At 49.7% G+C, this 22,452-nt stretch overlaps 1 protein-coding gene and 1 pseudogene across 4 annotated transcripts in view; one reads left to right on the plus strand and one right to left on the minus strand.

Moving 5' to 3' along the window:
- LOC100405105 (selenoprotein K pseudogene) lies at positions 1,267-2,391 on the minus strand (annotated as a pseudogene).
- The window catches only part of SNTA1 (syntrophin alpha 1), a 33,360-nt gene continuing 17,626 nt past the window's right edge, over positions 6,719-22,452 (plus strand). For 2 of the 4 annotated variants that reach the window (XM_035298088.3, XM_002806744.6), the window contains exons 1-2: positions 6,719-7,157; positions 12,228-12,413. In XM_035298088.3, coding sequence (XP_035153979.3) covers positions 6,848-7,157; positions 12,228-12,413 — 496 coding nt within the window. In that variant the 5' untranslated portion in view covers positions 6,719-6,847. The remainder of the gene's footprint in view (positions 7,158-12,227; positions 12,414-22,452) is intronic. The other 2 variants (XM_078371120.1, XM_078371119.1) reach the window with 1 other exon arrangement.

A 22,452-nucleotide genomic window follows, 5' to 3' on the forward strand; every position in this document is an offset into this window, starting at 1 on the left:
CATGAGACAAATATATTAAAGATAAAAAAGAGCACAGATATTCTGCATTCTACAGAAATAAATACAATGTAATTTATAAATGAGAACAAGTTAACAATGAACAGTATTTTGGCCAGGCACAGTGGCTCACTCCCAAAGTAATTCCAGCACTTTGTGAGGCCAAGGTGGACATATCATGAGGTCAAGAGATGGAGATCATCCTGGCCAACATGGTGAAACCCCATCTCTACTAAAAATACAAAAATTAGTCAGGTGTGGTGGCACACGCCTGTAGTCCCAGCTACTTAGGAGGCTGAGGCAGGAGAATCGCTTGAATCCAGGAGGCGGAGATTGCAGTGAGCCGAGATCGTGCCACTGTGCTCCAGTCTGGTGACAGAGTGAGACTCTGTTTTTTTAAAAAAAAATCTGGCTGGGCGTGGTGGCTCACGCCTGTAATCCTAGCACCGAGGCCGAGGTGGGTGGATCACCTGAGGTCAGGAGTTCAAGACCAGCCTGGCCATCATGGTGAAACCCCATCTTAAAAAGCAAAACAAAACAAAACAAAAAAAGCATGAGCCACCGTGCCTGGCCAAGTAAATGATTAAAAAAAAAAAAAAAAAGCCAGGCACGGTGGCTCACTGCTGTTATCTCTGTAATCTCAGCGCTTTTTTTTTTTTTTTTTTTTTAGACGGAGTTTTGCTGTTGTTACCCAGGCTGGAGTGCAATGGCGCAATCTCTGCTCACTGCAACCTCCGCCTTCTGGGTTCAAGCAATTCTCCTGCCTCAGCCTCCCGAGTAGCTGGGACTACAGGCGCGCACCACCATGCCCAGCTAATTTTTGTATTTTTAGTAGAGACAGGGTTTCACCATGTTGACCAGGATGGTCTCGATCTCTTGACCTCGTGATCCACCCACCTCGGCCTCCCAAAGTGCTGGGGATTACAGGCTTGAGCCACCGTGCCCGGCCTCTCAGCACTTTTGGGAGGCTGAGGTGGGCAGATCATCTGAGGTTGGGAGTTTGAGACCAGCCTGACCAACATGGAGAAACTCTGTCTCTACTAAAAATACAAAAGTAGCCAGGCATGGTGGCACATCCCTGTAATCCCAGCTACTCGGGAGGCCAAGGCAGGAGAATCACTTGAACCTGGGAGGTGGAGGTTGCAGTGAGCCAAAATTGCGCCACTGCAATTTTGGGCAACAAGAGCTAAACTCCACTCAAAAGCAAGCAAATAAACAAACAAAAAACAAGGAACAGTATTTCAGAAGTTGAAAAGGTGACATTAATGGTGCTAAATACATAGCCTTTTATTTTCTTCAGATTAAGTTTTTTCATGAATTTAATATAAAGATGAGTATTCTATTCTGCAACCTAAAAATATTTACTTATTAATGCTTTAATAAGCTATACAAAAAAGGTAATGAGACAAACATGTGCATTTATGGAACTACATGTCAGGCCAGTTCTCTGCAGAGGGAATTCCCGGCATGACGTCATCCATCACTTAGGACACAGAGCAGTCCTCGTTTAGACACACATATCCATCTACTGCTCAGCATGGTCCGCACTCCACTTCTTGATGGTTTCCTTCTGCTATGAATTCGCATGTCCAATTGTCTGCTTCTTTTTTTTTTTTTTGAGATGGAGTTTCGCTCTTGTTACCCAGGCTGGAGTGCAATGGCGCGATCTCGGCTCACTGCAACCTCCGCCTCCTGGTTTCAGGAAATTCTCCTGCCTCAGCCTCCTGAGTATTTCAGAAGCTGGGATTACAGGCACGCGCTACCATGCCCAGCTAATTTTTTGTATTTTTAGCAGAGATGGGGTTTCACCATGTTGACCAAGATGGTCTCAATCTCTTGACCTTGTGATCCACCCGCCTCGGCCTCCCAAAGTGCCGGGATTACAGGCCTGAGCCACCGCGCCCGGCCAATTGTAAAAGCAGACATTTACCTTCCTTATCCACCAGTCACTGGAGGAGGACTCGGGCCACGCAGATGATTGATTCTACCCATTCTTTGGGGAGGGTTTCCCGGTGGCCCTCTTCCATCATCATATCTGGAATCAGATGAGTTTCCATAGCTTCTTCTTCTTATTTTTATTTATTATTTATGTATTTTTAAGATGGGGTTTCATCATGTTGGTCAGGCTGGTCTTGAACTCCCGACCTCAGGTGATCCGCCCGCCTTGGCCTTCAAAGTGCTTGGATTACAGGCGTGAGCCACCACACCCGGCAGACAGCTTCTTCTTTTTTTCACATCTTGCTGAAGCAAAGTTTTGAAAAACACAAAACCACAAACTCAGCTATTCCCCAGAAGATATTATCAAAGATAATCTCCATGGAGACTCACTCTGGCTGTCCAATACTTGTTTGTTTGAGATGGAAACCATTTTGCCCTACTTCCCTAATTTGGAGCCTAATTTTTGTATTTTTTAGTAGAGACAGGGTTTCACCATGTTGGCCAGCCTGGCCTCGAACTCCTGACCTTAAATGATCTGCCCGCCTCAGCCTCCCAAAGTGCTGAGATTACAGGCGTGAGCCACCGCACCCGGCCGGCAGGAGTTTGCAGAGACTTTAGTAGTCTGGGCAGCTCCCCTCTCTCCTTTTTTCCACCTTCCACCTCTCATCCTTTGGGAGTGAATGGTTTCCTCTGGGATCTCTGCCTGTGGGTTGGCGGGGAGCCGGGCCTCTGCATTATCTATCTGGGAGGCCAATTTCTGAGCCACAGCATCGGCTGACCACAGTGTAGGTAGGGATAGAGCATTCCTGCAGCTACAGGATTCTTGGGGTAGCTGCAGGTGATTGGCACTGCCTATCAAGTGTGATCACAAACGCACACATCCATACTCACACACAGGCATACACACATCACGGTTTCCTTGGCTCTACATCTTCTTTCTGTTAGCCCCTTTGCATACATCCCTTCTTTCCCTCCTTCCTTCCCCTTATATCCACAGAAAACTGTCCCCCGGGGAGAAACTCTCTCTTAGGGCTCTTTCTCAGCGAGTCTGTCTGGGCCTCAGTCTTTTTTATGCAGGCCAGTACGTGGGGGGACTTTTAAGGATCTGGTTCCAGGCTTTGGTCTTGGGAAAGGAGCCTCACCTCCCTGCTGGTCTCTTGCCTCCTGCTGGGTCTCTCCTCCCCTCGCTTCTCTACCACTGGAGTGAAGCTTCCACAAGCAAAGTAGGCTGTAGTTATTTATCACAAGTGCTAAAACAAATTCCTCAGGCTGTCCTACAGTCTTCAAGCACAGTCATACTTTTAAGATATCAATGCAGATATACAATGCTATATTCCTTCCCTCCCCCGCTCCTCTCCTTCCTTCCCCTCACTTTTTAAATTTATTTTTGAGACAGGGTCTTGCTCTGTCACTCAGGCTGGAGTGCAGTGGCATGATCGTGGCTCACTGCAGCCTCAAAGAGTCCTCTACTGCAGCTTCCCAAGTACCTGGGAGTACAGGTACACACTACCATGCCTGGCTAATTTCTTTATTTTGTAGAGATGGAGTCTTGCTATGTTGCCCAACTGGTCTAAAACTCCTAGCCTTAAGTGATACTCCTTCCTCAGCATCCTATATATATATGTGTATATTTGTATTTATATATATATTTATATATATATGTATGTATAAATCTGAATGACCCTGGGTTCTTTTTTTTTGAGACAGAAACGGAGTCTCACTCTATTGCCAAGGCTGGAGTGCAGTGGTGCAATCTCAGCTCACTGCAACCTCCGCCTCCTGGGTTCAAGTGATTCTCGTGCCTCAGCCTCCCCAGTGGCTGGGATTACAGGCATGAGCAATCATGCCAGGCTAATTTTTGTATTTTTAGTAGAGATGGGGTTTCACCATATTGGCCAGGCTGGTCTGGAACTCCTGACCTCAGGTGATCTGCCCACCTTGGCCTCCCAAAGTGCTGAGATTACAGGCGTGAGCCACCGCACCTGGCTGACCCTGCGTTCTTTTTTTAAGACCTGTGTCTCCCCTGTTTTGACACTTATCACTTTAACTTAAAACAATCCCAGCTGGGCATGGTGGCTCTTTCCTGTAATCCCAGCACTTTGGGAGGCCGAGGCAGGCAGATCACGAGGTCAAGAGATCGAGACCATCCTGGCCAACATGGTGAAACCCTGCCTCTAATAAAAATACAAAAATCAGCTGGGCGTGGTGGTGCGTGCCTGTAGTCCCAGCTACTCCGGAGGCTGAGGCAGGAGAATCGCTTGAACCCGGGAGGCGGAGATTGCACTGAACCGAGATCAAGGCACTGCATTCCAGCCTGGGTGATAGAGTGAGACTCCATCTCAAAAAACAGCAAGTAAAATCCCCCCTTTTTTTTTTTGACAGAGTCTTGACCTATCGCCTAGGCTAGAGTGCAGTGGTGTGAACTCTGCTCACTGCAACCTCCGCCTCCCAGGTTCAAGCAATTCTCCTGCCTCAGCTTCATGAGTAGCTGGGATTACAGGTGCCTGCCATCACGCCTGGCTAATTTTTTGGTATTTTTAGTAGAGACAGGGTTTCGCTACATTGGCCATGCTAGCCTAGAACTCCTGACCTGAGGTGATCCACCCACCTCGGCCTCCTAAAGTGTTGGGATTACAGGCGTGAGCCACTGTGCCTGGCCCTGAGTTTTTTCTTTTTCTTTTCTTTTTTTTTTGATTGTATCTTATGAAGAGGATTTTACCCAAAAGTTCAGGGAGTCTAAACACTGGTGTGGTTCTATTTATTGCCCAACATATCCAAAAACAGCCACACCAGGATAAGAATCAATGACCCAGGTGGTAGTGCCCCTGCCTTAAAGGGTATGCACTACATGGCAGGCAGCGTTCAGTATCGTAAAGATACCCGCTGCATGGCAGACTTGGAGCAAGAGTCACTCCTGAAAGGGAGTTGTAGTATCTTGTGTCCAGTTCTTTTGGAAAGCTGGCCTAAGGCTGGCAATCCTGTGTACTCTGAGGGCTTAAAACACCTCTGGTATAATCGAGCCTAGGTGGCTATACACCCTGTCAGCTCTCTCGCTATTGTGCTGACTCAAAGCAACCTCCTATAGAAATCGTTAGTAGCAGCCTGCAGGTGGCTGTATACTCTGTCAGCTCTGTTGCTATTATGCTGACTCAGAGCATCCTCCTATAGGAATTCTTAGAAGTAGCCTGCCCCTAGATAAGAGATGCTGCACACTGCACCCTCCTTACTGTGCACTGTCCACCCCCTTAGGGGTGGACCCCTTGCTGCACATTGACCACCTCCTGTCTCGGCTACCTAATGGGGGTGGACTCTTTGCTTATTGCACACGTGATTGTCTTGACCCTATCACTATCCTTAAGATGACCTCACTCACTACCCTTCCCCCTAACCTATACCTAACGAATACAGATGTGCCTGGACGCTCAGGGCATCGCCTGTCTCCACTTGTAAGTGGCGTTGGCCCCCGGAGCCCAGCTGTCTTTATCCAGTCCTTTGGTGTCCTGTCTCCTTATTTCTTGGATCCAGTGCTTCAGCACAGTGATAGGGGACACTCCAGGACCCTAGTAGGGCTGGACCCTACACCCGACCTCAGGTGATCTGCCTGCCTCGGCCTCCCAAAGTTCTGGGATTACAGGGTTGAGCCACTTTTCCCGCCGAAAGTGATTATTTCTATAGCATAGGGATTCACAGTTTACCACGTGTCTTCACATTGATTTAATCCTCACACCAGCCCTGTGAAGTAGATATTATTATGAGCCACATTTTATGGATGAGGAAATTGGGGCCTAGAGCAGTGATGTGAAGGGACCAAGGTCGACTTGGAGCTAACAGAGCAAGGATTAGAAACCAGGTCTCCAGACGCCCAGACCCAGAGCCCCACCTTGCAGTCCTCTTCCCACACACTAGGAGTTCGAGATTTTTCTGCCAGGCCTCAAAGTGTGGGACTTCAGGTTTTTCTATCCTCGACTGTTAACAGAGCCAGGGATTAATCTCTTAAATTTCCCTCCAGTTTTGAAGTGGGGATCCTGCCTAAGCCCTAAGCGGAGCCGGCAGCTCTCTCCTCCGGGGGCGGGGCCCGTTACATCTGAAGCCACGCCCACTATAAGCCACGCCCACAGACCAAAGCCTCGGTTACCCCGATGCGAAACCAGCTTCTTCCTCCGCTCTCCAACTAAAACTCTGCCTGTAGTCTCTCGCGGCTCAGTATCTACCTTTTTTGTTGTTTGTTTTTGACACAGGGTTTCGCTCTGTCACCCAGGCTGGAGTGCAGTGGCATGATCGCGGTTCACTGCAGTCTCAAGCTTCTGGGCTGTCATCTAGGCTTCCCAAACTGTTGGGATTACAGGCGTGAGCCATCGCGCCCGGCCGATGTCTACCTATTAAACTCAAGCCCTGGAGTCCAGAGCTCCGCCATACGCAGCACGACGCCCAATGCTTCGCACCAGGATACGTGGTTCTGTCTCTTTTTCATGCGCTCCCACGTCCGCGAGCTACAGTCTCGGCCCTCGACGGACATTCCTAGCACAGAGACCCCTGAGCTGGATCACTGGGTTACTCCCCCGAAGAGAAGCCCCGCCCCCTGACTCCCCGCCCAGCACCACGCCTCCCAGGCGTCTCGCCTTACTTCGTGGCCCCGCCCCGCTCCTTCTAAGCCGCAACCTAGGTAGTTCCACTCGGAGGCCCTCGGCTCCCGTGCCCCGCCCCGGCCTCCTGCTCCTGCCCGAGGCCCCGCCCTAAGCGCTGGCCACACCCCTGGTAGCCCCGCCCCCAGAGCTCCTCCCCCAGCGGCCAGGGTAGGGTGGCGGCTGGCCCAGCCGGGCCCCCGCTGCCCTCTGCCCCGGGTGCTTGGTAGGAACGGGCAGGGCACGGCGGGACAGGGCGAGCACGGAGGTCCGGGGTCTCGGAGGCGAAGATGGCGTCCGGCAGGCGCGCCCCGCGTACCGGGCTGCTGGAGCTGCGCGCCGGGGCGGGCTCGGGGGCCGGCGGCGAGCGGTGGCAGCGAGTGCTGCTGAGTCTGGCGGAGGACGTGCTGACCGTGAGCTCCGCCGACGGCGACCCTGGCCCCGATCCCGGCGCTCCGCGGGAGCCGGAGCCCGCGCAGCTGAACGGCGCCGCGGAGCCAGGCGCCGGGCCCCCGCAGCTGCCTGAGGCGCTACTGCTCCAGCGGCGCCGCGTGACGGTGCGCAAGGCCGATGCCGGTGGGCTGGGCATCAGCATCAAAGGTGGGCGCGGGACACCAAGGGTACGGGGTCGCGGTGTCTGGGGACCGCTGAGGGCACAGGGGGCTGGCAGCGCGCCCAGGACATGGAGGCCTTCTGTCTGGGGGTAAGGGGATTCTGAGGAAACAGGTAACAGAGGGCACTGGGCGCACCAAGGTCGGAGGGGGTTTCTGTAGTTGGTGACCTTAGGGGGCACGGTAGCTACTGGTGTGGAGGATATTGTGGGAGCACCAAGGACACGTGGGTGGGGAGTTGTGTGTGGAGGCGTGGGGGTCTGAGTGGCAACCAGCATGAACATCAAGGACAAGAGGGGTCCCCCAAAAAGCAGAGAGTGGAGAAAGGGAGTTGAGGCTGGGACACCGGTGGAGCAGGGAGCAGGGAGTCCCTGAGAAGCAACCAAGTTGGGCGCAGGGCGGAGGCCTGGAGTCTGGGAAGCACAGGGGTGGATAGGAGGCCTGGGTGCAGGCACAGGCTGGGGTCACAGAGAGAAGGCCAGCAAGGCCTTAGGAATCGAAGGACCCAGGAAGGCTATGGGGAGCCCCGACAGCTGGATTTGAGTCTCCTGGTCTGAGTCACCTTGCACAGGATAGAGAGAGCTTTCAGCCCCCAAGACTGACCACTAGTAGGGTGCAGGTAGAGTGCAAACAGACTGCGTTTGAGTCCAGGACCAGCTGTGTGAGCCTGCGCAAATCCCATCCCATCTCTGAATCTTAGTTTCCTCAACTGTATAAGAGGATGATAGAGTTGTGACTTCTGAGAGCAGGGCTCACCACACCAGCACATTGTAGGTGCCTAGTTAATTACTGCTGTTAGCGGAGAGGAATATTGGAGTCCAGGAGATACTCCCAAAGCTACTAAACATAGTGCTTAAAATCCTTGCACAACCCCAGCTGCTGGGCTCACTATTCCTGCCTATCTGTTTCTCAGGGTTCCAGCCTCCAGCAGGGTGCTTTGGGAAAGGGTGTCAGCCTTTTTCTGCACCTTGAATATGAACTGTCCCCACCCAGGTCTCCCCAGTACTGATTCTGTTCACTAGTGCCTCCAGACCCTTTGGCTTGGCTGAGGCAGTGAGGATGGTAGTGAATGCCACCACTGCGTGCCATGTGTGGTGCCCAGGACACTAGTTTCATGATCCATTTTATCCTGGCAACAAGTGGTGAAAGATAGGGAATATAATCCCCACATCACAGGTGAAGAAACTGAGACTCAGAAAAGTAAAATGATTTTCCACGATTACACAGTGGGTGTCAGCCCTGGGATTTGAACCTTAATTATCAGCTACTGTCCCCTAGAGAGTGCTCAGGGAAGTTGATTCTTTCCTGCAGAATGGCAGATCCCCAGGCAGCCAAGAGGACCTAAAAAGGGGAAATGGGAAAACGAGCATATGGGCACCAGTCTTACCCCCAGTCTCCAGCATGGGATGGGACAACAGACCAATCCAAAAATTATATACTCAGTGTGTCACAGCAGGTTGTTTATTTATTATTAATATTTTTGAGATGGAGACTCACACTGTTACCTGGGCTGGAGTGCAATGCCATAATCTTGGCTCACTGCAACCTCTGCCTCCCAGGTTCAAGCAATTCTCCTACCTCAGCCTACCAAGTAGCTGGGATTACAGGTGCCCACCAACATGCCTGGCTAATTTTTTTTTTTTTTTTAGTAGAGAGGGAGGTTTCACTATATTGGCCAGGCTGGTCTCGAATTCCTGACCTGATGATCCGCCTGCCTCTGCCTCCCAAAGTGCTGGGATTACAGGCGTGAGCCACTGCGCCTGGCCTGAACTTATTCATATAGAGTTCCATTCTACAGATGGACACACTGAGACTCAGAGAGGAGCAGACTTTCTAAGTCACACAAAGTTCCCCCCCAGCTGCATACTTCTAGGTGGAGGGAGACTTCAGGTACTATCATAGGATCCAAATCCTTGTGGATGGAGACTGGGCTCCTGTTGTCATGGTAACCCATCCTCTAGAGTCTAGCTTAGTCTGAGGCAGCCATGAGTGATCATAGCTTCCAACCGAACTGAAACCCCTAGTTTCAGATGGGGGAGGACAGATATAAATAGAAACCCCTTTCTCTCCTAGACTTCAAGCTCTGTGCAGATAAGCAAAGTGTTGGGCCTGTGTGGGGGTCAAGAGAGGTGTTCCAATCCCAGCTCTGCCACCAGCTTGTGTCACCTTGGAACAATGACCTCCCATTCTGGGCCACTAATTCCTCATCTTCAGTATTCTGGGAATGAGCCAGGAGTGTGATATTTGAGGGCCTGACGTGCCATCTATCGTAGGGTGAATAGTGTTGGTTCTGGAGCCTGGAGGCCTAGGTGCAAATACGGGCTTCGCTACTTACCAGCTGAGTGACCTTGGACAAGGGGCTTCCCTCCACACTTCAGTTTTCCTAATAGGAAACTGAGCATGCCTATGAGATGGGGTATTGTAAAGACGCAATGAAACAACATTGAACGCATTCAGCACAGTGCTTGGCATTTGATACGTGCAACTAAGGTGAAGGTGAACTGTTATTACTATTTCTTATTTTTAAAGGGCTTTCACAGTTAAGTAATAAAGCGGTTTAGTAAAATGTATTAGCTTCTTTTGTATCCGATATGTAATTCAGACAGGCTTTTAGAATCTCTAGACTTTAAGGCTTTGGTTTCCAGCCTGGACCTTGGGTTGTAAAACATTATGATTGCTAAAGCAGTCTTTTGAGGCCATAGGAATAGCTGACTGCTATCTTGATTCCAGTTTGAGGGGTATCAGTGGATTCCCACATTGCTGCTTTTTTTTTTTTTTATGAGACAGAGTTTTGCTCTGTTGCCTAGGCTGGAGTACAGTGGCATGATCTCGGCTCACTGCAACCTCCACTGCCTGGGTTCAAGAGGTTCTCATGTCTCAGCCTCCTGAGTAGCTGGGATAACAGGAGTGTGCCATCACACCTGGTTACTTTTTGTATTTTTAATAGAGACAGGGATTCACCATGTTGGCCAGGCTGGTCTCAAACTCCCGACCTCAAGTGATCTGGTTACCTCAGCCTCCCAAAGTTCTGGGATTACAGGCATGAACCACTGTACCAGGCCCCCACATTGCTGCTTCAAAGCCAAATTTTTTTTGGAATTTTCTTTTTCTTTTTCTTTCTTTTTTTTTCAGATGGAGTCTGCCCACTCTGTCGCCCAGGCTGGAGTGCAGTAACGCAATCTCGGCTCACTGCAGCCTCTACCTCCTGGGTTCAAGCAGTTCTCGTGCCTTAGCTTCCCACATAGCTGGGATTACAGGCATACACCATCATGCCTGGCTAATGTTTGTATTTTTATTTTATTTTGAGAAGGAGTGTTGCTTTGTTGCCCAGGCTGGAGTGCAGTGGTGTAATCTTGGCTCACTGCAAACTCTACCTCCTGGGTTCAAGGGATTCTGCTGCCTCAGTCTCCCGAGTAGCTGGGATTACAGGCATGTGCCCCCATGCCCAGCAAATTTTTTGTTTTTATTTATTTATTGTTTTGAGATGGAGTTTCACTCTTGTTGCCCAGGCTGGAGTGCAGTGGTGTGATCTTGGCTCACTGCAAACTCCACCTCCTGGATTCAAGGGATTCTGCTGCCTCAGCCTCCTGAGTAGCTGGGATTACACACATGTGCCACCATGCCTAGCTGATTTTTGTACTTTTAGTAGAGATAGGGTTTTGCCATGTTGGCCAGGGTGGTCTTGAACTCCTGACCTCAGGTGATCTGCCTGCCTCAGCCTTCCAAAGTGCTGGGATTACAGGTGTGAGCCACCGTGCCTGGCCATATTTATTTTATTTTATTATTTATTTATTTTTGAGATGAAGTTTTGCTCTTGTTGCCCAGTCTGTAGTGCAATAGTGCAATCTCAGCTCACTGCAACCTCCACTTCCCAGGTTCAAGCAATTCTCCTGCCTCAGCCTCCTGAGTAGCTGGGATTACAGGCACCTGCCACCACACACAACTAATTTTTAGTAGAGACAGCATTTCACTATGTTGGGCAGGCTGGTCTTGAACTCCTGACCTCAGGTAATTGACCTGCCTCAGCCTCCCAATGTGCTGGGATTACAGGCATGAGCCACCTTGTCTGGCTATTTTAATTTTTGTATATATTTATGGGTTACATGAGAAAATGAAAAACATTTAAGAAAAAGTCATTGAAGCACTTTGTAAGTTACACAAACACTGCTAAACACCCAAAACACTTAATCAAAAGATCCAGGGATCAAACTATAGCATTATGAATTTTGAAAATGATTAATTAATTAATTGAGACAGGGTCTCCCTCTGCCACCCAAACTGGAGTGCAGTGGCACAATTTCAGATCACTGCAGCCTCAAACTCCCGGGCTTAAGCGATCCTCCTACCTCAGCCTCCCTAGTAGCTGGATCACAGGTACATGCCACCATGCCTTGCTAATTTTTGTATTTTTAGTAGAGACAGTGTTTTGCCATGTTTCCCAGGCTGATCTTGAACTCCTGAGCTCAGGCAATCTGCCCACCTTGGCCTCCCGAAGTGCTGGGATTACAGGTATGAGCCACCGCACCTGATGGAAAATGTTTTATTGGCCGAGCATGGTGGCTCATGCCTGTAATCCCAGCACTTTGGGAAGCTGAGGTGGGCGGATCACTTGAGGTTGGCAGTTCGAGACCAGCCTGACCATGTCTCGAACTGCCAGGTCAGTTTGAGAAACCCCAGCTCTACTAAAAATACAAAACTAACCGGGCGTGGTAGCACATGCCTATAATCCCAGCTACTTGGGAGGCTAAGGCAGGAAAATTGCTTGAGCCAGGGAGGTGGAGGTTGCCGTGAGCTGAGATCGCACCATTATACTCCAGCCTGGGCAACAAGAGCCAAACTCTGTCTCAAAAAAAAAAAAAAAAAAGAAAATGATTTATTATTAGTATTATTAGTGTCCCAAACTTCCAAGACTTTTCTTAGATTCCCTTTCTTCTCCCATTCCCTTTTCCAGCACCAGGCTGGGCACCAAGGGAAGCCTTCAGAAATAATTTTGCCTTGCTGTGACTCCCGGGTGTGGGAGTGTCTGCCTCAGTCTTGTCCACCTTCTGTGCCTGTGCAGGCGGCCGGGAGAACAAGATGCCTATTCTCATTTCCAAGATCTTCAAGGGACTGGCAGCTGACCAGACAGGGGCGCTTTTCGTGGGGGATGCCATCCTGTCCGTGAATGGGGAAGACTTGTCCTCTGCTACCCATGATGAGGCAGTGCAGGCCCTCAAGAAGACAGGCAAGGAGGTGGTGCTGGAGGGTAAGCACTGATGTTCCAGGGCCCAGAGGGGCTGGGGGCAGGTGTTCCACTGCTTCCCTACCTCCACCAGCCCTCAAGAGGTCCCATTCCAGCACTGGGGGCTGGGAGGTGGGCAGGATTGAAAACAGAAACAACGTGGGGACCTGCCTGAAGACAGCGTGGAGTGGTGGAGGGAGAGCTGGCACAGAGCCAAACAGACCTGGTTTGCATTTTCTGTCTTCCAGTCATTAGCTCTGTGGCCCTGGACAAGTCAGTTCATTTCCCTGAACCTTAGTTTTCTCATCTGTAAAATGGGGATGTAGCTCCTGCCTTTCTGGGTTGTTGCAACAAGGGCAAAAAGGTACATGGCAGAGTGTGCCAGCCCCTGAGTGACACAGGGAGAGAGGAGCCCCTGAGTGTGGACTGGGGAAGGGGCAGCTCAGATTCTTTTCTGTGGGGTGTGGAGAGCTCATGACTCCAGGTTTTTTTTAGGTCCTGGGGGCCCTAAAACCCTGAGACCCATCCTCCTTTGGGAGAAACCTTGGCTTTTATTTTACTTTAAGTTTTTTGAGACAGAGTCTTGGTCTTTTATCCAGGCTAGAGTACAGTGGCATGACCTTGGTTCATTGCAACCTCTGCCTCCTGGGTTCAAGCAATCCTCCCTGCCTCAGCCTCCCAAGTAGCTTGGACTACAGGTGTGTGTCACCATGCCCAGATAATTTTTATATTTTTGTAGAGATGGGGTTTTGTCACGTTGGCCAGCTGGTCTCGAACTCCTGACCTCAGGTGATACACCCGCCTTGGCCTCCCAAAGTGCTGGGATTACAGGCATGAGCCCCTGCGGCTGGAAACCTTGGCTTTTAAAAAATTTTTTAATTTTTAAAATTATTTATTTATTTTGTTATTTATTTATTTATTTGAGACTGAGATTTGCTCTTGTTGTCCAGGTTGGAGTCCAATGGCATGATCTCAGCTCACCGCAACCTCTGCCTCTCAGGTTCAGGTGATTTTTCTGCCTCAGCCTCCTGAGTAGCTGGGATTACAGGCATGTGCCACCACACGCAGCTAATTTTGTATTTTTAGTAGAGACAAGTTTTTCCATGTTGGTCAGGCTGGTCTCGAACTCCCAACCTCAGGTGATCCACCCACCTCGGCCTCCCAAAGTGCTGGGATTATAGGCTTGAGCCACTGTACCTGGAAGCCTTGGCTTTTATATAGCAGGACATCAAATCCTTTCAGCGAAGATCAGAGAGGAGTTTTGTGGGGAAAGCTTGGTGGGAGGGCTTTCTCTGCTGTTCCCTCACAGTGTGGTCTTGGATGGGACCCTTGCCCTCTGTGGGCCTCAGTTTCCCCATCAGTTGTTATAGGCCTCCTGCTGAGGTTGTCTCATGACCATGTTGTGCCATGTCTTTTAGGAGGTTTCTGCTTTGTTCAGCCCTTTCCTCAAACTCCCCTCTGTCAGCTCTGGAAGCCCGTGGGGGCCTGAGGAATGTGTCTCTGGCTTATGGCCCAGAACAGGCACAGGGAGGTGGCGGGGGCTGATGGAGAATAACGTGGCTAGAGAAGCTGCTGAGTTGAGTCCCAGGCCCAAATCCTGCTGGGTTGCCCTGGTTTCCCTAAAGGAGTCTTCAAGAGGCCAAAGAAGCAAACAGGCTCTTGGTCCCTCGTTGATCTTTGACCTTCTTGTGGCCTCAGACCTCAATTCCCATTCGTTTTTGTTTTATTTTATATTTCAGGTATATCTATTTAAATGCCATGGATGCATTTTTTTTCTCTTTTTCTTTTTGAGACAGGGTCTTGCTCTGTCACCCAGGCTGGAGTGTAGTGGGAGTGTAGTAGTACCATTTTGGCTCACTGCACCCTGCACCCGACGGGGCTCAAACAATCCTTCCACCTCAGCCTCCTGAGTAGCTGGGACTACAGATGCACACCACCATGCCTGGCAAAGTTTTGCTTTTCTTTTTGAGATGGAGTCTTGCTCTGTTGCCCAGGCTGAGGTGCGATCTCGGCATACTGCCACCTCTGCCTCCTGGGTTCAAGCAATTCTCCTGCCTCAGCCTCCCAAGTAGCTGGGATTACAGGCATGCGCCACCATGCCTGGCTTATTTTATTTTTATTTTTTGTATTTTTAGCAGAGAAGGGATTTCACCATATTGGCCAGGCTGATCTCGAACTCCTAACCTCGTGATCCACCTGCCTCAGCCTCACAAAGTGCTGGGATTACAGGTGTGAGCCATCATGCCCGGGCAATTTTTGTACTTTTTTGTAGAGACAGGGTTTCGCCATTTTGCCCAGGCTGGTCTCCAACTCCTGGGCTCAAGGGATCCTCCCACCTAAGTCTCCCAAAGTGCTGGATTACAGGCCACAGTGCCCAGTCTAGATGCATTTTTTTGGTACTTAAAAAAGGCTGACTCTAGAGTGTTGGTCCCTAAAAGCTTAAGTATATCAATCATATTTTAATGGCAAAGTGAAATAATAGAATCCCACATAAATGATATGGATATAAGAGACTTTCCCCCACAGGCCTCATTATTTTGATATTTATAGCCAGCAATGCGGTTTGAAACCACTGACATTCATTGAAATGTCATATTTTGGTTGATTTGAAGGCTCTTTTAGTTTCTGTTGTTTGAAAGTTTAGTCTGCTGGGTGTGGTGGCTCATGCCTGTAATCCCAGCACTTTGGGAGGCTGAGACGGGGGGAACACCTGAGGCTGGGAGTTCAAGACCAGCCTGGCCAACATGGTAAAACCCTGTCTTTACTAAAAATACAAAAATTAGTTGGGCATGGTGGCGGGTACCTTAATCCCAGCTACTTGGGAGGTTGAGGCAGGTGAATTGCTTGAACCCAGGAGGTGGAGGTGACAGTGAGCCAAGACTGCACCACTGCACTCCAGCCTGGGTGACAAGAGTAAGACTCTGTCTCAATTAAAAAAAAAAAAAGCCCATGCTTGAAATCCTGTCTGCTCTGTGATAAATGTCTGTTTAGCCTTGGGTAAGACCCTTACCTTCTAGGGTCCTCAGTTTTCCTATTGGGGTTAGGCTAGATCAGACGTGATCAATAGCCTTCATTTTGAGTGACAGCTTCAGCCAGGCATGGTGTCTTACACCTGTAATCCCAGCACTTTGGGAGGCTGAGGTAGGCAGATCACTTGATCCCAGGGGTTTGAGACCAGCTTGGGCAACACAGTGAGACATCATCTCTGTAGCAAAAAAAAAAAAAAAAAAACAAGAGAAAAGAGTGTAAGTGTCAGCTCCACTGGTAGCTCTGGGAGTTCCATATTTGGAAGAACTGGGAAGCTTTGTTTGGGCTCAGCAGAAAGGAGCTGGAATTGATTAGCAACGCTCTAGATGCAGTAGAGAAGTAACATGTGCATCATCCCAGGACTGAGGGGCCCCTACTCTTATATTCTCTGAGACATTTCATAGGACAAGATCATTCCTTGGTAAACCCAGCCTATGGCTGGGGTGAGAGGAACAAAGGTGTGGCCTCCATGTTTTTCCCCACTTTTCCTTAGTTGAAGTCTTTTTCAACCTGCTCTCCTGGCCCAAGGTCTCATGGAAGGAGGTCATTCCACCCAAGATAGCACAAAGAAGGGAGGAGGAGTGGTGGAAGGCACTGGAGTCAGGAATCTCTCAATGGCAAGAGTGATCAGAGAAATCTGGAGGGTAGGAGGATGCTGGACCGTGGCTGGTCCTTGAGACTTTGGAGAGTTAATGAAGAAGGTCCGGGCCTGGCAGTTGCCCAGTCTGGAGCCAGGGTTCCTGGGAGCCTCACTGGACCTGGATTCCCCCTGGAGCCCAATCACTGGCCACATTGTTCAGCACTTCCCTACTCACATCCCATTACCGAGGCCGCCTCCAAGGGGCCGTGGAAGGATGGCCTGTCTTTGGATGTGAACTTGGCAAGGCAGCTGGATATTTTTCCAGCTCAGTGGGTAGTGAATCCCCTGAGAATGTCCTGAGAAACAAGTATTAAGAACAAACTCCAGGTGTCAGCTAGAGCCTTATTTCCCTGGCCTAAGTTAGGGGCTCAACTGAGCCTCGGCAACTCCAGCCCACCTCCTAGAACATTTCTTCTGCTAGGTCAGGGCTTTGCAGAAACATCCTCATCCTGTTCTCAGCCAGAGGGCTGTGTTTGTGACCACAGTCTGGGCCCAAGCTGGCAGCCAACATGCCTCTGTCTGCTGCTTAGAGAGGCCCCTTGTGTGTGCATACCTCAAGCCAGGGCCAGCTTGGGGCCTTGGAGACCAGGCCTCGGGGAAGAGGGAGGGACAGCCACAAGGAAAACGCCCTTCCCTGCTCCCATTCGTGTGGCTGGCAAGACTGTGACAACCATGAGCCTGTCATGAATTAAAAGTAATACTGGCTGGGCGCAGTGGCTCACGCCGGTAATCCCAGCACTTTGGGAGGCCGAGGCGGGTAGATCACCTAAGGTCAGGAGTTCAAGACTAGCCTGGGCAACATGATGAAACTCCATCTCTACTAATGATGCAAAAATTAGCCTAGCATGGTGGCATACACCTGTAATCCCAGCTACTTGGGAGGCTGAGGTAGGAGAATCACTTGAACATGGGAGGTAGAGGTTGCAGTGAGCTGAGATTGCACCACTGCATTCCAACCTGGGGTGACAAGAGCAAAACTCCATCTAAAAAAAAGAAGAACCCCAAAACAAAAAACAAAACCAAAAATAATACTAAGGCTGGACATGGTGGCTCATGCCTGTAATCCCAGCACTTTGGGAGGCCGAGGCGGGTGGATCACCTGAGGTCAGTAGTTTGACCAGCCTGGCCAATGTGGTGAAACCCCATATCCACTAAAAATACAAATAATAGCCAGGAATGGTGGTGGGTGCCTGTAATCCCAGCTACTCAGGAGGCGGAGATAGGAGAATCACTTGAACCCAGGAGGTGGAGGTTGCAGTGAGCCAAGATTGTACCACTGCACTCCAGCCTGGGTGACAGAGCGAGACTCTGTCTCAAAAAAAAAAATTATTCCTGGCCGGGCACGGTGGCTCACGCCTGTAATCCTAGCACTTTGGGAGGCCGAGGCGGGTGGATCACGAGGTCAACAGATCAAGACCATCCTGGTCAACATGGTGAAACCCCGTCTCTACTAAAAATACAAAAATTAGCTGGGCATGGTGGTGCGTGCCTGTAATCCCAGCTACTCAGGAGGCTGAGGCAGGAGAATTGCTTGAACCCAGGAGGCGGAGGTTGCGGTGAGCCAAGATCGCGCCATTGCACTCCAGCCTGGGTAACAAGAGCAAAACTCCGTCTCAAAAAAAAAAAAAAAATTATTCCTTTAGAACTACTAAGAAAGCAAAATTAAAAAAAAAAAAAGAAGGAAAAAATTTAATAAAGTGAATGATAGTGCTTTATATAAAGTAAGGAAGGCATACCCCTCAGAGAAATCAGGCTTTTTATTTATTTAGGATCTCACTCTGTTGCCCAGCCTGGAGCACAGGGGCATGATCGCAGCTCACTGCAGCCTCAACTCCTGGGCTCAAGTGGGCCTCCTCTCTCAGCCTTTCAAGTTGCCGGGACCACAGGTATGTGGTACCACATGTGCCTAATTAAAAAAGAATATTAGGCTGGGTGAAGTGGATCATGCCTATAATCCTAGCACTTTGGGAGGCCAAGGCAGGCGATCACAAGGTCAGAAGTTCGAGACCAGCCTGGCCAATATGGTAAAACCCTGTCTTTACTAAAAGTACAAAAATTAGCCGGTGGTGGCATGTGCCATTCAGGTGTGGTGGCATGTGCCTGTAGTCCCAGCTACTCAGGAGGGTGAGGCAGAAGAATCACTTGAACCCAGGAGGCAGAGGTTGCAGTGAGCCAAGCTCGTGCCACTGCACTCCAGCCTGGTGACAGAGCGAGACTTCATCTTAGAAACAGGGTCTCCCTGTGTTACCCAGGGTGGTCTTGAACTCCTGGACTCCAGCAGTCCTCTCAAAGTGCTGGGGTTACAGGCATGAGCCACGGCGCCTGACCCTGTTATTGTTTTCTTTAGTAAACTGGAAGCTGTTTGAGGGCAGGAACCACAGGTAGCTTGTCTCTGAGCCCGCAGGTCTGGCACTGAACCCACCACACATTAGATCTTGGTGAGTGTTTGGAGACTGATCAGTGGGGTATATCTTGGACCCTTTCTACTTTACCTTTCATCTTTTCAATTGCAGCTGAGTTTCCTAAATGTTTAAGATTGGACTTGAGAATCATGCTGAGCTTGACTGATTCTTGAGCTTTTCTGTTCTGAGTCCTCAGAATTCTGAGGCCAGCCCCTTACCAGCTCTTCCCCAGGAGATGGCCAGTGCCAGATGTCCTGCCTTTGATCTGGCTTGATGCATCACCACCGTCAAAAGCAGGATGTCATTCATAAATGTAGCTAATTTGGGGCCACCCTGTTCAATTTAGCTGAGTCATGCTGTGCCCCAGAGATGCTGGGGGGACCCCCGTCCCAGGAAGAGAGGCATAAATGGAGCTCCTGTTCAGTTCTCCTACGGCCGTAAAGACCTGTTGTTCTCAAGGAAACGTTTACTTGGCTGCGCACACACATAGCTTTGGACCATGTGACTCCCCACAGACAAAACTTGGCTGAATCTAGCCCTGGCCTGTTCCCCGGACCTTGATTAAAATGCCTTGTGGGCCTCTGGAGGCAGGTTCTGGCCCTGATGAGCTGTATGACCTTGGCTGCTGCTGGTGGTGGAGGAGATAATAGTGATGATAATCAGGATGGTGGCGTTGGCTGCTTATCGATCACCCACGCTGTGCTCAACACCATGAGCACCTACTATGCTAAGTGCCTTCCCTATGTTTTTTTTTTTCTTCGAGATGGAGTCTCGCTCTGTCGCCCAGGTTGGAGTGCAGTGGCACAATCTTGGCTCACTGTAACCTCCACCTCCTGGGTTCAAGCAATTTTCCTGCCTCGGCCCCCCTAGTAGCTGGGACTAAAGGCATATGCCACCACGTCTGGCTAATTTTTTGTATTTTTAGTAGAGATGGGGTTTCACCATGTTGGCCAGGCTGGTCTCGAACTCCTGACTTCAGGTGATCAGGGGTTACAACCTATGCAAGATCCCAAAAGCATGCAAACCTTTTGACCTAGTATCACCCATTCCAGGAACCACCCTTCAGATAAATGCTCACAGGTGCACACAGGTGCACAGTACTAATTTTTAATTTTTTAAAAAATTGGCTGGGAGGCCTGGTATGGTGGTTCATGCCTGTAATCCCAGCACTTTGGGATGCCGAGGTAGGTGGATCACCTGAGGTCAGGAGTTCGAGACCAGCCTGGCCAACACAGTGAAACCCTGTTTCACTAAAAATACAAAAATTAGCTAGGTGTGGTGGCATGCACTTGTAATCCCAGCTACTGGGGAGGCCGAGGCAGGAGAATTGCTTATACCCGGGAGGCAGAGGTTGCAGTGAGCCAAGACAGCACCACTGCATTTCAGCTTGGGTGACACAGTGAGACTGTCTCAATAAAATAAAATAGTAAAAACATTAGCTGGCTATAGTGTTGTACACCTGTAGTCCCAGCTACTCAGGAGGTTGGGTGGGAGGATTGCTTGAGCCCAAGAGTTCGAGGCTGTCCTAAGCTATGATTATGCCACTGTAATCTAATCTCGGTGACAGAGCAAGACACTGTCTCTTAAAAAAATAATTACCAGCAACTGGAGAGTGTAAAGGGATCATCTAACAGAGGTCACCACTGTTGATCCTTTCATACAGTTTCTTCCAGAAAGTTTCCATATTTGTTTTTATCACATAATAAGTTGAGAACATGTAAGTCTTTCTCATTCTTTTTTATTATTTTATTTTATTTTTTATGAGACGGAGTTTCGCTCTTGTTACCCAGGCTGGAGTGCAATGGTGCGATCTCGGCTCACTGCAACCTCCGCCTCCTGGGTTCAGGCAATTCTCCTGCCTCAGCCTCCTGAGTAGCTGGGATTACAGGCACGCGCCACCATGCCCAGCTAATTTTTTGTATTTTTAGTAGAGACAGGGGTTTCACCATGTTGACCAGGATGGTCTCGATCTCTTGACCTTGTGATCCACCCACCTCGGCCTCCCAAAGTGCTGGGATTACAGGCGTGAGCCACCGCACCTGGCCTCTTTTTTATTTTTAATATTTTTTAAAATAAAATTTTTTTGAGACAGTGTCTCACTCTGTTGCCAGGCTGGAGTGCAGTAGCACAATCATAGCTCAGTGCAGCCTCGACCTCCTGGACTCAAGCAACTCTCCCACCTCAGCCTCCTCAGTAGGTGGGACTACAGGTGCACATCACCACTCCAAATTAAATTTTTTTGGTTTTTGTGGAGATGGGATTTTGCCACGTTGCCCAGGCTGGTCTTGAACTAATGAGCTCAGGTGATCTGCCCACCATTGACCTCCCAAAGTGCTGGAATTATGGACATAAGCCACTGTGCCTGGCTGACCTAATTTTTTTTTTTTTTTTTTAGACAAGGGTTTCACTCTTGTTGCCCAGACTGGAGTACAATGGCATGATCCTGGCTCACCATAGCCTCCTCCTCCTGGGTTCAAGCAATTCTCCTGTCTCAGCCTCCCAAGTAGCTGGGATTATAGTACAGGCCTGTACCAGCCTGCCTGGCTAATTCTGTATTTTTAGTAGAGATGGGGATTGCTGGGACTAGAGGGGCACAGCACCACACCCAGCTACATTTTTGTACTTTTTATGGAGATGGGATTTTGCCATATTGCCCAGGCTGGTCTTGAACTACTGAGCTTAGGTCATCTGCCCACCATCGGCCTCCCAAAGTGCTGGGATTACAGGTGTGAGCCACTGCGCCTGGCCGGCCTCACTCTCTTTAATGGTTATATAATGTCCCATTATTGGGCTGGAGAACTACATACCTGTAGTCCTAGCTACTCCTGAGGCTGAGGTGGGAGGATTGTTTGAGGCCAGGACTTTGAGGCTGCAGTGCATTGTGATGCACCTGTGAACAGCCGCTGCAGCCCAAGCAACATAGCAAGACCCCATGTTTACAAATTTACGTAAAAATCCAGTGGATTCATTCATTCATGTGACACATATTTACTGAGCCCCTGCTCTGTGCCAGGACTTGATGTAGGCACCAGGGATATAGCCATGAACAAGCCTGAGTGGTGTCTGCCAGTCACGGAGCTCACATCTTGCTTTTAGCAGCCCTACTAGTGAATATTTAAGTTGTCCCTAGCCTCTTGCAGCGGAGACAATAGTGCTGTGAGCCTTCTGTGCACTTGTGAGCATTTATCTGAAGTGTGGTTCCTGGAAGGGGTGCTGTTAGGTCAAAGGTTCCCATGCTTTTGCAATCTTATATAAGTTGTAACCCCGGTACGACTCAAGGGTGTGGTGAGATTTTATCCCCCAAAATGTGGCAACCCCTGGGCTCTGCTGGTCATCCCTGTTACAGGGCCTGCCAGAGTCTAGGAACTATTTATAGTTCATTCCTGCGACCAGCAAGACCTTAAAGGTCATCCCTTCCAGAGCCTGTTGTAATCCAAGTCCTCTTCACCCATCTTGGGTGGATGAGTGGGCAGCCGGAACTTGAATCCTCATATTCAAGTCGAGGGGCTGGCATATCAGTACCCATTATATAGGCAAAGAAACTGAGGCTCAGGGGGACCTCACCTTGTGCAAGTGATAGCGCAGGGCCTGGATTCAAATCCTCGTCTGTCACCACATTACGTGCCCATCCCTTTATACTGTCACACTAGGGATAGCAGCACTTATTTATTTATTTATTTTTAAACTGGCCTTTTGTTTTTTTGAGATGGAGTTTCACTCTTGTTGCCCAGGATGGAGTGCAATGGCATGATTTCAGCTCGCCACAACTTCTGCCTCCTGGGTTCAAGTGATTCTCCTGCCTCAGCCTCCCAAGTAGCTGGGATTACAGGCATGCATCCCAGCTATTCATGCCCGGCTAATTTTTTATTTTTAGTAGAGATGGGGTTTCTCCATGTTGGTCAGGCTGATCTGGAACTCCCAGCCTCTGGTGATCTGCCTACCTCAGCCTCCCAAAGTGCCAGAATTATAGTCATGAGCCACCACGCCTGGTCTT

This window comes from Callithrix jacchus, chromosome 5 (assembly GCF_049354715.1).
Source record: "Callithrix jacchus isolate 240 chromosome 5, calJac240_pri, whole genome shotgun sequence".
Taxonomy (NCBI): domain Eukaryota; kingdom Metazoa; phylum Chordata; class Mammalia; order Primates; family Cebidae; genus Callithrix; species Callithrix jacchus.